A 17010-nucleotide genomic window follows, 5' to 3' on the forward strand; every position below is an offset into this window, starting at 1 on the left:
CCACCATGGGTTGGCCAGGCTGGTCTTGAACTCCTGGCCTCAGGTGATCTGCCTGCCTCGGCCTCCCAAAGCCCTGGGATTACACGTGTGAGCCACCGCACCCAGCCAATGTTCAGTTATTGATTGATCGAGACAGGGTCTTGCTCTGTTGGCTAGGCTGGAGTGTAGTGGCACAGTCATGGCTCACTGCAGCCTCAATGTCACAGGCTCAAACGATTCTCCTGCCTCAGCCTCTGGAGTAGCTGGGACCACAGGCATGTACCACCATGCCTGGCTAATTTTAAATTTTTTTGTAGAGAAAGACACTCACCATGTTACCCAGGCTTGTCTCAAACTCCTGGCTGGGCTTAAGTGATTCTCCCACATCCACCTCAGGTGATCCGCCCATCTCAGCCTCCCAAAGTGCTAGGATTACAGGTGTGAGCCACCATGCCCAGCCTTCCCTCCCCACCCCCCACCCCCGAGTCTCACTCCATTGCCCAAGCTGGAGTGCAACGGCATGATCTCAGCTTACTGCAACCTCCACCTCACAGGTTCAAGCCATTCTCTTGCTTCAGCCTCCCGAGTAGCTAGAATTACTGGCACCAAGCCTAGCTATTTTTTTTGTATTTTTTGTAGAGATGGTGTTTCACCATGTTAGCCAGGCTCGTCTCAAACTCGTGACCTCAAATGATCCGCCCACCTCAACCTCCCAAAGTGTTGGGATTACAGGCGTGAGCCACCATACCTGGCTTCTAGATACTTTTTTCTTTTCTTTTTTTCTTTTTTTTTTTTGAGATGGAGTTCGCTCTTGTTCCCTAGTCTGTAGTGAAATGGTACAATCTCGGCTCACTGCAATCTCCACCTCCTGGGTTCAAGCAATTCTCCTGCCTCAGCCTCTCAAGTAGCTGGGATTTACAGGCATGTGCCACCATACCTAGCTAATTTTATACTTTTAGTACAGACGGGGTTTCACCTTGTTGGTCAGGCTGGTCTTGAACTCCTGACCTCAGGTGATCCAACAGCCTCTGCCTCCCAAAGTGCTGGGATTACAGGCTTGAGCCACTGCACCCAGCCTAGATACCTTTTCCTTATTAATTTCTAATTTAATTCCATTGTGGCCAGACAACATATTTTTAATGATTTCAATCCTTTTAAATTTGTTGGCCAGGCGCGGTGGCTCACAGCTGTAATCCCAGCACTTTGAGAGGCCAAGGTGGGCAGATCACGAGGTCAGGAGTTCAAGACCAACCTGGCCAACATAGTGAAACCCCGTCTCTACTAAAATAAAAACAAAAAATAGCCGGGCATGGTGGCACGTGCCTGTAGTCCCAGCTACTTTGGAGGCTGAGGCAGGAGAATCACTTGAACCTGGGAGGCGGAGGTTGTGGTGAGTCAAGATTGCGCCACTGACTCCAGTCTTGTTTTTGAATTCTATTGTCTGATATTAATATCCCACTAATATTCTCCCATTAATAAGCCATTATAGCTTACTTATGGTTGTCTGCATGATATATCTTTTTTCCATCTTTTTACTTTTAGCCTTTTTTTTTTTTTTTTTTGAGACAGAGTCTTGCTCTGTCACCCAGGCTGGAGTGCGGTGGCGCGATCTCGGCTCACTGCAACCTCCGCCTCCTGGGTTCACGCCATTCTCCTGCCTCAGCCTCCCGAGTAGCTGGGACTACAGGCACCCGCCACCACGCCCAGCTGATTTTTTATATTTTTAGTAGAGACGGGGTTTCACCGTGTTAGCCAGGCTGGTCTCGATCTCCTGACCTTCTCCCGCCTTGGCCTCCCAAAGTGCTGGGATTACAGGCGTGAGCCACCGCGCCCGGCCCATTAACCTTTGTTTTAATTTTTTTTTTTTTTTGAGACAGGGTCTCACTCTGTCATCCAAGCAAGCTTTGCCTCCTGGGCTCAAGCGATCCCCCTGCCTCAGCCTTCTGAGTAGCTGGGACTACAGGCGTGAGCCACTCTACCCAGCCTTGTTTATTTATTTTTTTTAATTGAGATGGAGTCTTGCTCTATTGCCCAGGCTGTAGTGCAGTGGTGCAATCTTGGCTCACTGCAACCTTTGTCTCCTGGGTTCAAGCAATTCTCCTGCCTCAGCCTCCCAAGTAGCTGGGACTACAGGCGCACACCACCACACCTGGCTAATTTTTTTTTTTTTTTTTGTATTTTTAGTAGAGACAGGGTTTCGCCATGTTGGTCAGGCTGTTCTTGAACTCCTGACCTCAGGTGATCCGCCCACCTCGGCCTCCCAAAGTGCTGGGATTACAGGCGTGAGCCACTGCGCCTGTCCCCGGCCTTGCGTTATTTATTTATTTATTTAGAGATGGAGTCTTGCTTTGTTGCCAAGGCTGGACTGCAGTGGCACAATCTTCGCTCACTGCAACCTCAGCCTCCTGGGTTCAAGTGATTCTCCTGCCTCAGCCTTCCAAGTAGCTGGGACTACAGGCGTGCATCACCACACCCAGATAACTTTGGTATTTTTAGTAGAGATGGGGTTTCACCACGTTGGCCAGGCTGGTCTCGAACTGGGATTACAGGCATGAGCCACTGCCCCCAGCCTGTTTTAATATTTTAAATGTGCTTATATGGCCAGGCACAGTGGCTCAGGCCTGTAATCCCAGCTACTCAGGAGGCTGAGGCAAGAGGACTGCTTGAGCCCGGGAACTGTAATCATGCCGCTGCACGCCATCTGGGCAACACAGCGAGAGCATGGCTCTAAAAATAAATTAAAATCTGGCTGGGCACGGTGGCTCATGCCTGTAATCCCAGCACTTTGGGAGGCCGAGGCGGGCGGATCACAAGGTCAGGAGTTTGAGACCAGCCTGGCAAATACGGTGAAACCTTGTCTCTACCAAAAATACAAAAAATTAGCCAGGCATGGTGGCAGGCGCCTGCAGTCCCAGCTACTCGGGAGGCTGAGGCAGGAGAATCACTTCAACCGGGGAGGCGGAGGTTGCAGTGAGCCGAGATTGCACCACTGCACTCCAGCCTGGGCGAGAGAGGGAGACTCTGTCTCCAAAAAAAAAAAAAAAAAGAAAAGAAAAAAATTAAAATCAAATAAAAAATGAAAAAATGAAACATGCAAAACCGGCGAAACTGTCGCATTCATCAGTGTATGTAATGTATACATGTAGGTTGAGAAGCACTAATAAAACTGATATCCATGTGCCCACTTGCCAGCTGAAATTACCTAACAAGCCCTTTGTAGCCCCCTCTCATGCTTCACTGTGTTATTCAGCTGCTTTTCTTCAGAACTTTGCCGTGCGTGCCTGTGCAACATATAATGTCATGTTGGCTATCTTTGAACTTTAAATAGAATCAAGCTGAATGTATGCTCTGTAATGTTTTTCTGCTTAATTTCCAAGATTTCCTTATGCCTATATGTAGCAGTTATTTTTACTGCTGTATAGCACTACACTCTATAATCCACAATTTATTCTACTCTTGAGCACAAATGGGCTCTTTGCCATTTTTGACTTTTACAAACAATGCCGCTGTGCATATCGCTTGTGTGCTTCTGAGGTATTGTGCCTGGGTAGAACTGCTGGGTTGTAAGGTACGTGCATGTTCAGCTTATTTAGTTAATTCCAAACTGTTTCCAAGGTGGCTCGTACTAATTTCTCTTCCACCAGCAGGGTGGGAGGTCCTACTTCTCCACTTCCTTGCCAGCATCTTCTTGACAGTGTTTTTGCATCCTGACATATCTGCCACCTGAGTCTTTTTAAGAACAGCCAATGCTGAATTGTTCATTCACACGGTGCCAGACCCTGTACTAAGGGCTCTGTGATTTGATTTCACCCTCACAAGACCCCCATCTATTATGAACGTATTATTGATGACCAAGAGAGCAAGTCTTTGTCCTGCTTCTGCCCCAGACACTTCCCTTCTGCCAGGGCCCCATGGCCACATTGCCTATCTTCGTTTCCCAGCCTGGGTGGGGCCGAGTCCCAGCAGGGCCTCAGTGCCACCCCGGACCCCTTTCTCCTCAGGCTCTTACTCTCTGTCAGTCCGCCTCAGCCGCCCTGCATCCTGGGACCGGATCAGACACTACAGGATCCACCGCCTTGACAATGGCTGGCTGTACATCTCACCACGCCTCACCTTCCCCTCACTCCAGGCCCTGGTGGACCATTACTCTGGTATGGCCTTTCCCTGTCTCCAGGAGTAGGCTGGGATAGTCTGCGGGGAGGAGCAGGCAGTGGTGCCCTTGGATATTTTACCTGCTATGGAGTATTCAGACAGACAGAAGAGCAGCCTCCCCTATTTTCACGCCAGTCCCTATGCCAAGAAATGCAAGCTGGGAGCCCTGTCTTCACCTCGTGCCCTGGCAGAAAAGCCACAGACGTCCTGTGTAGGCTCAGGTCAGTACCTTGCCTACCACTCTGGTTCTGATTCATAGCCCCTGGCGGCAGGCGGAGTTCTCTCCACAGGAACCAGGCCCAGAGCTGCTGCTGTGTGGGATTCAATCCTGACTCTCCTTAGTACTTCCTGGTGCCTGTCCTTCAACAGACACTGGAAGATGCAGTCACTGGGCACAGCGTCAGGGGGCAGAGAGGGAGGAGCACTCTTGTGAAAACTCATTAGGGGTTTTCTACAGGTCACTCCATGTGGAAGTAGACAGTAGGTAGAAGTAGACTGTACACTGAGCATTCCTTAGCTTTCTTCTTCCTGAAGCAATTTCCTAACCAGAAACTTGAGCTCAAGAGGTCCATGAACTCACCCTAAATCATACAGTGATTGTCTCCCAAAAGTTAGCCCAGAAAGACCTTTGACTACATCTGTCTCCATGAAACCAATAGCTTGGGGCTCATGTCCTGTCACTCTTTGGTAACCATGCCCCCTCCTGCCAAGTGTGGAGGGCTGTCAGGGTGAGGGCTGTTGGGGAGAAGTAGGGTGGAGTCAGCCATGTCAGGGATGGAGGTCTCTTCCTCAGAGCTGGCGGATGACATCTGCTGCCTCCTCAAGGAGCCCTGTGTCCTGCAGAGGGCTGGCCTGCTCCCTGGCAAGGATATACCCCTACCTGTGACTGTGCAGAGGACACCACTCAACTGGAAAGAGCTGGACAGGTAAAGTCGGGGACTCCTGGAAACATGAAAGCAGGACCAAGAGTTAGAAGGACCCACCCCTGGGAACCCATAACCCGGAATATACCTGTCACACTCAGGGATACCTGGCAGCTGGAGCCAGAGTGCACTGACTCAACTCCTGGAGCATGGCCCAGGCTTGGCAGGTGGTGCTGGGGAAGCTGATCTGATAGGGAACAGGGGAGCCCCGTGAGGTCCTCAGCAAGAGTGTGGGGTTTTGAGAACAGTGCAGTTTTGTGTAGTGAGTACAGGGAGGAAGAAGAGGCTTCTTCACCCAATTATCTTCCTTTGTCCACAGCTCCCTCCTGTTTTCTGAAGCTGCCACAGGGGAGGAGTCTCTTCTCAGTGAGGGTCTCCGGGAGTCCCTTAGCTCCTACATCAGCCTGAATGACGAGGCTGTCTCTTTGGATGATGCCTAGGCCCAAAGGAGAGGCCAAAAGGGAAACCAAGGCTGCACACCTAGAACCCCAATTCAGCCTCCTGAGCATCCCAGAGGCAAGGCTGTGCACTCAGGGAAGGAGGGTGGGACACAGAGGTGCATCCAGGGTCCCACCTGTACCCTTGCTCTTTCCTCTCTTAGCCCTTAGAAGTCACCTATTTCCTCCCAGTGCCATGATCCCACCTTCGACCTCTAGTCCGAGTGCAGAGAAGGTGGGACCAGGGCCAGGGTTCCAAAGAGAATAAGCCTCCTGGGGGTCTGACCTAGTTAGTTCTTGAGTTTGGGGTTTCCAGTACCATCTGGGATGCCCTGCCTGTTGAGCCCCATTCTACATCTCCACCGTTAACCAGGCCCCACCCACAAGGTAGAAACAACCCCTAGAGTCAACGAGAAAGTCATTTTCAGAAAATTTACAAGTCTCGTTGAGACCACCACCATACCTCAGAAGGTAGGACTGTGGCCTAGAAGGGAAAGGAAAGCTGAGATGATGTCTTACCGTAGCAGCAGATCTTGGATGGTCCAGCCTCTACGTGACCTCCACAGCAAAGAGAAAGACTTTGGACAGTCTAGGTCCTCAAATGTCCCCCATTGAGGACAACAGCCCTAGCTCTTTTTTTTTTTTGGAGATGGAGTCTTGCCCTGTTGCCCAGGCCGGAGTGCAATGGCACGATCTCAGCTCACTGCAACCTCCATCTCCTGGATTCAAACAATTCTCCTGCCTCAGCCTCCAGAGTAGCTGGGATTACAGGCACACACCACCATGCCTGGCTAATTTTTTTTTTTGAGACGGAGTCTTGCTCTGTCATCCAGGCTGGAGTGCAGTGGCGCAATCTCAGCTCACTGCAAGCTCTGCCTCCCGGGTTCACGCCATTCTCCTGCCTCAGCCTCTCTGAGTAGCTGGGACTATAGGTGCCCACCATCACGCCCGGCTAATTTTTTTTTTTGTATTTTTAGTAGAGACGGGGTTTCACCGTGGTCTCGATCTCCTGACCTCGTGATCCACCCGCCTCGGCCTCCCAAAGTGCTGGGATTACAAGTGTGAGCCACCGCGCCCAGCGCATTTTTTCGTATTTCTAGTAGAGATGGGGATTTCACCACGTTGGCCAGGCTGGTTTCGAACTCCTGACCTCAGGTGATCCACCCACCTCGGCCTCCCAAAGTGTTGGGATTACAGGCGTGAGCCACGGCACCCAGCCTAGCTCTCAGATCTCTACTTCATTTTGTGGCTTACCATTCCCTAGCACACTGGCCTTGCCATCTTGTGGCCAAATACAAAATAACACCTTTTTTTTTTTTTTTTTTTTTTTTTTTTTTTTGAGACGGAGTCTCGCTCTGTCGCCCAGGCTGGATGCAGTGGCACGATCTCGGCTCACTGCAAGCCCCGCCTCCCGGGTTCACGCCATTCTCCTGCCTCAGCCTCTCCGAGTAGCTGGGACTACAGGCGCCCGCCACCACGCCCGGCTAATTTTTTCTATTTTTAGTAGAGACGGGGTTTCACCGTGGTCTCGATCTCCTGACCTCGTGATCCGCCCGCCTCGGCCTCCCAAAGTGCTGGGATTACAAGCGTGAGCCACCACGCCCGGCCAAAATAACACCTCTTAAGTCTAGCACACTGCAGTGAGGCCAGGCACCTCAGTGCTGGGCAGGGGCATCAGAAGGTGCTAAGCCCTCTCTCCACAATGCCAAGACGGAGACCACAGCCTACACCAAATCCAGCCCTTGATTTCCCTGCTGCCCCCATAAAGAAAGAGAAAGAGGTCTGCTGGATCTGTTAAGGGAGCAGGGAGAGGAAGAAAGAGGGATGGGGTGGGAGGCACCACCTCCAGTGCTCCTACTGGTTCCCAAGCTGCAGGTGGGGTGGAAAAGGCTTTATCAGGTATCATCAACAGGTTCTCAATTAAAGATTTGATTTATTCAAGTATGTGAAAACATTCTACAATGGAAACTGTTATTAGATGCTGCCTGTACTGTGCTATGGACCACGCACATACAGCCATGCATGCTGTTTCAGAAGACTTGAAATGCCACTGATAGTTTAAAAACTGTACACCTGATGGAGAATCGAGGAAGACAATTTAATGTTTCATCTGAATCCAGAGGTGCATCAAATTAAATGACAGCTCCACTTGGCAAACAGCTGTTACTTGATGGTATCCAAGAAGAAATGGTTGGTGATGGATAAATTCAGAAATGCTTCCCCAAAGGTGGGTGGTTTTTAAAAAGTTTCAGGTCACAACCCTTGCAGAAAACGCTGATGCCCAACACACTGATTTGCGGTCCAGGAAACATGGGTCTTCCAAGTTCCAAGGGGCTGGGGTTCCCCAACGATCAAGTTCCTGTGCTGTAATCAAGAGGGTCCTTTGGACTGGATAGGGAGCAGTTGGGAGCTGTACACCATCAGTCATAATGGATGGCAGTGTAAAAGATGATCCAAATGACCTAGTGAGGAGACAAGCACTGTTCATAGGTCACCTGGCTTAACACAGGCTGATTCCACAAAACAAAAATGCCAGATGAGAATGTAAACACGGGCACTCTCCAGGGGCTATCCATTGCACAATCTGCTTGGGGGGTCTAAATTATTTCACTGAAATCACGCTGTCACTAACAGAACGCAGGACTGCCCTCCTGCACTTGCAAAGGAACTCCTGATAAGCTCCTCCCCTACCAAATGGCAACCCCAGGCCCAGGGAATTGAGATACAGATGTGGAAATGATTCAAGTAAAGCATACTACACTGCTAGCAGGTGCTGCGACTACCAATGTGAAAATACCATCATAACTTGTCAGCTGCATATCAAAGCAGGGATTCTCAAACCTTGGCTACCCATTGTAATCTCTTGGTTCTTTTAAAAAAACATACAGATGCCCCAGCACTACCTCTCAAGAGATTTTATTGTTGGGTTAGAGTCTGCACACACAAGGTTTTGTGTGTGTGTGTGTGTTTTTTTTTTTTTTTTGAGTCCTGCTGGGACTCAACAGGTGCACACCACCACTCCTAGCTTTTTTTTTTTTTTTTTCCCCCCTATAGAGATGGGTTTCACCATATTGCCCAAGCTGGTCTCAAACTCATGGACTCAAGGAGTCTGCCTGCCTCAGCCTCCTAAAGTGCTGTAATTACAGGCATGAGCCACCATGCCAGGCCATGAGTATAATTTAAAAAAAAAACGGACCAGGTGCAGTGGCTCACACCTATAATCCCACTACTCTGGGAGGTGGAAGCAGGTGGATCATCTGAGGTCAAGAGTTCCAAGACCAGCCTGGCCAACATGATGAAACCTCATTTCTACTAAAAATACAAAAAATATCCGGGCATGGTGGCTCACACCTATAGTCCCAACTACTCGGGAGGCTGAGGTGAGAGGATCACTTGAGCACAGGAGGCAGAGGCTGCAGTGAGCCAAGACTGCGCCACTGCACTACAGCCTGGGTGAAAATGTGAGCCCCTGTGTCAAAAAAATAAGGTGTACAGTTGAGAGGTTTTCTGTATGGGAACAGTTGTGCAAACATCACCACTGATTCCAAAACATTACTCCAAAAAGAGCCTGTTTCCTTTATCAGCTACTCTCCCTCCCAGCCACTGGCAACCACTAATCTACTTTTTGCCTCTATAGATTTGCTCATTGTGGAGACTTTGCATATGGAATTACACAATACGTGGTCTTTTGTGTCTGGATTCTTCCACTTAGTATGATGTTTTAAGGTTCATCCATGTTATATAGCATGCATCAGTACTTCATTCCTTTTTTTTTTTTTTTTTTTTTTTTTTGAGACGGAGTCTCGCTCTGTCACCCAGGCTGGAGTGGAGTGGAGTGCAGTGGCGCGATCTCGGCTCACTGCAAGCTCTGCCTCCCAGGTTCACACCATTCTCCTGCCTCAGCCTCCCAAGTAGCTGGGACTACAGGTGCCCGCCACCATGCCCAGCTAATTTTTTTAAGTACAGATGGAGTTTCACTGTGTTAGCCAGGATGGTCTCGATCTCCTGACCTTGTGATCTGCCCGCCTCGGCCTCCCAAAGTGCTGGGATTACAGGCCTGTGCGAACACGCCCGGCCACTTCATTCCTTTTTAAGGCCAAGTAACATTCTATTGTATGGATATATAGTATCTTATCCATTCATCAAGTGATGGTCATTTGGACTGTTTGTACTTTTTAGCTATTATGAAAAATATTTCCTAGTTTCTTTTTTGAGATGGAGTTTCCCTCTTGTTGCCCAGGCTAGAATGCGACGGCGCAATCTTGGCTCACTGCAACCTCCATCTCCCGGGTTCAAGCGATTCTCATGCCTCGGCCTCTGGAGTAGCTGGGATTACAGGCGCCCGCCACTACACCCAACTAATTTTTTGTATTTTTAGTAGAGATGGGATTTCACCGTGTTGGCCAGGCTGGTCTTGAACTCCTGACCTCAGGTGATCCTCCTGCCTTGCCCTCCCAAAATGCTGGGATTACAGGCGTGAGCCACCATGCTCAGCCCTCCTAGTTTTTAATATCTAGCCAGGGTTGAGAATTAGATGTAGAAACTGACGATGGGCCCTGGATTTACACATTACAGGGGACTGTACAGTATATCAGACCACATCTTCTGGGATGTGGCTCAACACAGGCCATGGCCCTGAGCCTCAGAAGCCTTTAGAAAAATAGCACCCTGCTCACATAGTGTAACTCAATCAGTGGGGCCCCTCCTGTGAATGACACCTCATGAAATGAATAGTACCTGTTGTAAAACTATCAGCTACACATACCATGAACAAGGCAAAAGAGGTCATAAACCCTTCCTTCGTGAGCTCCCACGTGCCACCATATTCTTCCTCATCAATCTGTAGATAATTGCTGAAGTAGAGGTATAGGACTCCTGCATTGATCAGGCAGAATCTGGAGCAAGAGAGAACAAGTACCAAACATAAATTGAAAGCTTAGAAGACTCAGAACTCGGGGCCGGGCGTGGTGGCTCACACCTGTAATCCCAGCAGTTTGGGAGGCTGAGGTGGGCGGATCACTTGCAGTCAGGAGTTCGAGACCAGCCTGGCGAACATGGTGAAACCCCATCTCCACTAAAAATACAAAAACTAGCAGGGCATTGTGGTGGGCGCCTGTAATCCCAGCTGCTCAGGAGGCTGAGGCAGGAGAACTGCTTCAACCCAGAGGCGGAGAGGTTGCAGTGAGCCGAAATTGTTCCACTGCACTCCAGCTTGGGCAACAGTGAAACTCTATATATACTATATAGTGTGTGTGTGTGTGTGTGTGTGTGTGTGTGTGTGTAATATAGTTCTCCAAAGCCCCTTGAAGTAAGACAGAATGGCTGGTGAGCCATCCCAAACAGGACCTGACGTGGGCCTCCAGGTAGCTCCAGCTAGGGTGTGGCTATGGGAGAAACACATGAAGCTGCTGCTTCATAGCCTAGTTGAGCAAGCAACAGCATATCCCCTGTATAACTCCCAGTGGGAGACCACTTCTGGATATCCACTGTCTGTTATCGCTATGAGATGCAGACGTGAAGATGACCGTTCCTGCCCTCAGCTCACCATCAATTAGGGGGCTAGGAACAGCAATGAGCCAGGCATGGTGGCTCATGCCTGTAATCCCAGCACTTTGCTGGGCGCGGTGGCTCATGCTTGTAATCCCAGCACTTTGGGAGGCCGAGGCGGGCGGATCACGAGGTCAGGAGATCGAGACCACGGTGAAACCCTGTCTGTACTAAAAATACAAAAAATTAGCCGGGCGTGGTGGCGGGCGCCTGTAGTCCCAGCTACTCGGAGAGGCTGAGGCAGGAGAATGGCGTGAACCCGGGAGGCGGAGCTTGCAGTGAGCCGAGATTGCGCCACTGCACTCCAGCCTGGGCGACAGAGCGAGACTCCGTCTCAAAAAAAAAAAAAAAAAATCCCAGCACTTTGGGAGGCCAAGGCAGGCGGATCACCTGAGGTCAGGAATTCAAGACCAACCTGGCCAACATGGCGGAACCCCGTTGCTACTAAAAATACAAAAAATAAGCCAGGCATGGGGGCAGGCACCTGTAGTCCCAGCTACTTGGGAGTCTGAGGCAGGAGAATTGCTTGAACCTGAGAGGTAGAGGTTGCAGTGAGCCGAGATCACGCCAGTGCACTCCTGCCTGGGCAAAAGTGCAAGACTCCGTCTAAAAAAAAAAAAAAGAGGGACCTATGCCAGACATGCTGACTCATGCCTATAATCCCATCACTTTGAGAGGCCAAGAAAGGAGGATCACTTGAGCCCAGGAATTCAAGACCAGTCTGGGAAATGTAGAGAAACCTTGTCTCTACAAAATTTTTAAAAATTAGCCAGGTGGGCCGGGCGCGGTGGCTCAAGCCTGTAATCCCAGCACTTTGGGAGGCCGAGGCGGGCGGATCACGAGGTCAGGAGATCGAGACCATCCTGGCTAACATGGTGAAACCCCGTCTCTACTAAAAATACAAAAAAATTAGCCGGGCGTGTTGGCGGGCGCCTGTAGTCCCAGCTACTCGGGAGGCTGAGGCAGGAGAATGGCGTGAACCCGGGAGGCGGAGCTTGCAGTGAGCCGAGATCGCGCCACTGCACTCTAGCCTGGGCGACAGAGCAAGACTCCGTCTCAGAAAAAAAAAAAAAAAAATTAGCCAGGTGTGGTGGCTCACACCTGTAGTTCCAGCTACTTAGGAGGCTGAGGCAGGAAAATCATTTGAGTCCAGGAGGTCGAGGCTGCAGTCAGCTGTGATGGTGCCAGTGTGCTCCCACCTGGGCAACAAAGTGTGGCCCTATTTCAAAAAAACAAAATGGAAGGACCTGAAATAACTTCTACCAAAGCCAAGGTTTAGGACATTAAGCATTGTGCCAGGAACAAGGGAAATGGTCGTCAAATACAGAAGTTCCTACTTCCCAAACTTGCACAGGTACAAAGGTCACAGCAGAACTAGAGTGCATGCCACCAACAAGTAATGTCATGGCCTCTTGCATGAGGTCACTTTAGACCCATGAATGAATGGACTGGCCCAGCCTTCAGGAAGGCAGGAAGGTAACCTGCCTGACCTGAGATGCTCCTGAGGAGTGGTGCACCAGACCCAGGAGTGCCACCGTAGGGCCGCTTCTTTGCTTTAGTCATCACACACACACACAGCTCCAGAGCAGCAATGGCCTTTCCTATAACAGGAAAAAAAGCCTCTATTTAAAAAGAAATGATACCATGAAAATGTAAGATACCCAAGACTTACCCTGCTATTCCCAAGAACCCTCGTAATGGCAAAACTCCCCAAATGACACCCAGGACCACAGCAATGATCTGTCGGAACCAGTAGATCACATCTAAAAATTCATCCTGTAGAAAAGACAGAAAATGCAAGAATTATCTGGGGTGGGTGCCACAGGACAGCAAGAGGGAGGAATATTAAACCTTTATGCTAAACATATCCAGGAAATTTGTTTCCCCCCAAAGGCAACAGTATGTGCTTCCTGTTTCACCTCTTATACTAAAATGTGGTAGAAATGATACGTTTAGACATCATTAAGCAATCACTTCCAGAATCTGTGCTCTAAATCAAAATTCTAGAGCTGCATATATAATATGGCCTGTAATGAAATGACTGATAGTAATTGTGCTACTGGCCGCACACACGGATTAGAAGCAAAAATGCTAGAGGCAGGTGCCAGTTTATTTAAGTTTAATGGAAGAACACAGAAGAAGACTCAGGTTTCTGATCTGCCCTAGATTCCAGAAACCAGTCCTTATACAAGAAAAGAAAGAAATGACACAGCAGATTAGAGACTGCAGGTTTTGCAAGAGCTGGGCAGGGCTGGGGGCAGAACAAGGGCACCTTCAGGAAGTGCCTCCCATCCCCCCCCCCTTACACGAACTTCAGGAAGGAAAATCCACTTCGGCAGCCCAGAAAACCAAAGAAATGACTGCAAATATAATACTCTTTTCAAGCTACCTGGAATCAAGCTGTTTGTGATGGCCCTTTCCAGATCATGGAGCAGAGTTACGAAGCATCCTCCGAATGGGACAAGTAAGAACGTCCTGAAGTCCCAACCAATTCTCGCACATATTTGGTGGCGTTTCTCCACCCTCACACCTCACACACACCCAGTGGGTGGTCTCAGTCTCCCCTCTTGACTCATGCTTATCAAAGTATTCGGTCCTTTACATTCAACAAGCAACAGCAGCTCAAGATTAGCGAGCCCCACTATGTGCAAAAGGCTTTAATGCACCACAGTACCCCACTTCAGAGTTATTCTGAGTTAAATGAGATTCCGCTTGGAGAGCACCTGGCACGTAGAAAGCATTCTCAGTAGAAGTCTGTTATTGTTTGTGCTAGTTAATTCGAAAGAGACAAGTAACCTACTCAAAATCCTACTGCATATAAAAGGCCGAGGCCGAATCGAGTTCAGCTCCCTTTCCCGGTTCAAGCACAAGCCCTGCCCGCGAATGACAACGCCTCTCCCCGCTCCTCGCCAATTCCGCATGACTAGGGGGCTTCATCCTTAGGCCACCCTTCGGGGAGCTCCAAGCCCAGCTGTCCGCCCAGTGCCCACCAAGTTTGCTCCGACACCCTTGGGCCACCCGCCCCACTGCCCTACTCGATTGCGCCGGAACGAGGACGAGGGCAGGCCCGCGCCAGCCTTCCCGTTTCCCGAGTCCCAGCCGACTCCTCGCACCCGCGCCCTGTTCAGGCTCCACTGTACCTTGTCCTCCCAGGCCGCGTCGCTCCGCAGCACCTTACTCCAGACGGAAACTTTGAGGGCCCCGTTGGCCAGCTGCGGCTGAGGCGGCTCCTCCTTCCGCCGCCCGCCGCTCATCCTCCCGTCGCGCCGCCCGGGCCGGGCCTGGGGCGCGCGGGCTGAGCCAAACGGAGTCGGGGTCTAGGGTCGCAGGTCACGGTACAGGGCGGTTGCAGGCTCAGCGGTCCGGTCCTGCGGCGCGCTGCGGTCCCTCGCACCTGGCCAAGCTACCCGGCTCCGCGGCCTCTACAGAGCAGGCGCCGCGAAGGGAGGGGCGGTGCAGTGTCGCGCGTCCTCCCGCCGACGTGCTCACGCAGCGCCAATCGGCGACCGCGCAGCCGTCCGAGTGAAACAGCGACCCGCGCCTTGGCGCAAGCGCGCTACTCGTTGCGGAAATGACGTCAGCCTCCGCCGGGCTTGCGGTAAGGTGTGAGGGGAGGGACAATCTTGGTAGAACGGTGACATGGGCGCCAGGAGGCGCTGTGGAGACAGAGGAGGTAGGGGAAAACCGAGGCTGGACGTCAGCGTCGCCCAGTCGGCCACAGCTGCCCCTCGAGCAGCGAGTGGGGCAGGAGCGGCTCTACCTTTCCTTGCGACCTACTCGCCTGCTGAGCCCAGACCTTGCTCCAGGGTAGCCCCAAGCTGCCCCACAGGATTTAGCCCGCTTATTTTCTCCCCTAACCCTGCAAGTTCTGTAGGGCCTTGTTGAAGATGTTAACCCTTCTGTAATAACTAAGCATTTCATCTTGCCCAGCACCCTCTTTTGGCACACGAGAGCCCTGAAACCCCAAAAGAGGAAATGAGATTCCGAGGCCGTATAGCAAGGTGAACCCAACCGGGGACTCCTGAGCGGCAAATGCAAGGATTGGGTTAGGTGTCAGGATATCTGAGTGTTCACATACAGCGTCCTCACCATGTGCTGCGTCAATGGTTCACAAAGTGAGCTTCCGGATCAGCAGCGGCCGCATCGCCTGGGAACTGGACGGGGGCGCAGGTTCTCGGCCTCCATTCCATGCCTACTGACTCAGAGCCCCTGGGGATGGGGCTCCTTCCGGTGTTTGAACAAGCCCTCCAGGTGGTGCCAGGCGCACTGTGCTGGTAAGTCCAGAGACCAAGGCACATCCCTTCTGGACAGTGGATTTTTTTTTTTTTTTGAGACGGCACGGTCTCCGCTCACTGCAACCTCCACCTCCCGGGTTCAAGCGATTCTCGTGCCTCAGCCTCCCACGTAGCTGGGATTACAGGCGCCCGCCACCACGCTCCACTAATTTTTTTTTGTATTTTAGTAGAGACGGGGGTTTCACCATGTTGCTCAGGCTGGTCTCGAACTCCTGAGCTCAGGCAATCCGCCCATCTTGGCCTCCCAAAGTGCTAGGATTACAGGCGTGAGCCACCTCACCCAGCCTCAGGACAGTGGATTTACAGAGACAAGTAATGTATCTGGTACCTGGGTGTGTCTGACTCCAAAATCTGTGCTCTTAACCGTTAAACTTTAAAGCTGAAAGAGTATCTTTTTTTTTTTTTTAAAGAGGTCAGAGCATCTTTTGCATACCTATCAACATTCACCTGTAATTCTTCACTTTTTGGGAGTAATAGAACCTCCCTAGGGAGGCCAGGTGCAGTGGCTCACTCCTATAATCCCAGCACTTTGGAAGGCCGAGGTGGGTGGATCACTTGAGGTCAGGAGTTCGAGACCAGCCTGGCCAACATGGTTGAAACCCTGTCTCTACTAAAAATGCAAAAAAAATTATCCAGGCATGGTGGTGGGGACCTGTAATCCCAGCTTCTCAGGAGGCTGGAGGCATGAGAATTGTTTGAACCTGGGAGGTGGAGATTGCAGTAAGCCAAGATCGTGCCGTTGCACTCCAGCCTGGGCAATAGAGCAAGACTTGGTCTCAAAAACAAAACAAAAAACAAACAAAAAAAGAACCTCCTAGAGAGCTTTTCCAGAATACCATAGCTGCTGTTTTCCACCCCAAGCCCACCCTGACATTGTTTCAATAGATTAAGTGGGGCTGGACCCCAAAGGTGAAACATACTGTGATCACATTACTGTCTGGAACTGGTGGAAGGGCCGTATACGTTATATCGGTCCACACCTTTTGTCCTAAGTTTCCCCATGGGTCTTGTTCTTTTCAGCCCTCCCACTTTTCTGATCCAGTTTCCCTCCCATATGAAATGGTAAAGCTTAGCCAGTTGAAGGAAATCAAAATATTTTACCCCAAACTATGGCTCCCTAGTATAATGACTATTCTAGTTTAGTTTAGTTTTTGAGACAGGGTCTCACTCTGTTGCCCATGCTCAAATGCAGTGGCATGATCAGGGCTCACTGCAGCTTTGATCTCCTGGGCTCAAGCCATCTTCCCACCTCAACTTCCCAAGTAGCTGGAGCTGCAGGCACAGGCACATGCCACCATGCCTGGCTAAGTTTTTTTTTTTTTTTTTGAGACAGAGTCTCACTCTGTCACCCAAGCTGGAGTGCAGTGGCATGATCTCAGCTCACTGCAACCTCTGCCTCCCAGGTTCAACCAGTTCTGTTGACTCAGTCTCCCCAGAAGCTGGGAATACAGATGCGCACCACCACACCTGGCTAATTTTTGTATTTTTCAGTAGAGATGGGATTTTGCCATCTTGTCCAGGCTGGTCTCAAATTCCTGACCTCCAGTGATCCGCCTGCCTCGGGCTCCCAAAGGGCTTGGGATTACAGGCATGAGCCACCACGCCCTGACATGTTTGTTTTTTTTTGTTGTTTTTTAATTTTCTGTAGAGACAGGGTCTCACTATGTTGCCTAGGCT

General features: G+C 50.6%; 2 protein-coding genes across 5 annotated transcripts in view; one reads left to right on the forward strand and one right to left on the reverse strand.

Annotated features, from left to right (window-relative positions):
- Window positions 1-8390, forward strand: part of SLA2 (Src like adaptor 2) — a 36671-nt gene extending 28281 nt beyond the window's left edge. The window contains exons 6-8 of the mRNA XM_055265169.2: window positions 3981-4130; window positions 4925-5057; window positions 5374-8390. Coding sequence (XP_055121144.1) covers window positions 3981-4130; window positions 4925-5057; window positions 5374-5494 — 404 coding nt within the window. The 3' untranslated portion in view covers window positions 5495-8390. The remainder of the gene's footprint in view (window positions 1-3980; window positions 4131-4924; window positions 5058-5373) is intronic.
- Window positions 7405-14630, reverse strand: RAB5IF (RAB5 interacting factor). Of its 4 annotated transcripts, none has more exons than XM_055265182.2 (4): window positions 14179-14630; window positions 12711-12814; window positions 10257-10386; window positions 7405-7953 (listed from the first exon to the last, which is right to left on the reverse strand). In XM_055265182.2, the coding sequence occupies exons 1-4, from the start codon at window positions 14290-14292 to the stop codon at window positions 7912-7914; spliced, it is 390 nt and encodes a 129-aa protein (XP_055121157.1). In that variant the 5' UTR covers window positions 14293-14630; the 3' UTR covers window positions 7405-7911. The 4 variants fall into 4 exon arrangements, with proteins under 4 accessions (XP_055121157.1, XP_055121158.1, XP_055121156.1 ...); XM_055265183.2 differs by having other exon boundaries at window positions 7405-7971; window positions 14179-14577; XM_055265181.2 differs by having other exon boundaries at window positions 10229-10386; window positions 14179-14531.
- Window positions 14631-17010: the final 2380 nt, after the last annotated feature.

Source organism: Symphalangus syndactylus, chromosome 24 (assembly GCF_028878055.3).
Source record: "Symphalangus syndactylus isolate Jambi chromosome 24, NHGRI_mSymSyn1-v2.1_pri, whole genome shotgun sequence".
In the NCBI taxonomy this organism is placed as follows: Eukaryota; Metazoa; Chordata; class Mammalia; order Primates; family Hylobatidae; genus Symphalangus; species Symphalangus syndactylus.

Bases quoted from the DNA above. Each gene is read 5' to 3' on its own strand.
- RAB5IF (XM_055265180.2), bottom strand. From the start codon at position 14,292: ATGAGCGGCGGGCGGCGGAAGGAGGAGCCGCCTCAGCCGCAGCTGGCC. The intron at 12,815-14,178 runs GTACAGTGGAGC...TCTTTTCTACAG, and splicing joins ACGCGGCCTGGGAGGACAAG to GATGAATTTTTAGATGTGAT. The intron at 7,954-12,710 runs GTAAGTCTTGGG...TCTCCTCACTAG, and splicing joins GGGTTCTTGGGAATAGCAGG to GTCATTTGGATCATCTTTTA.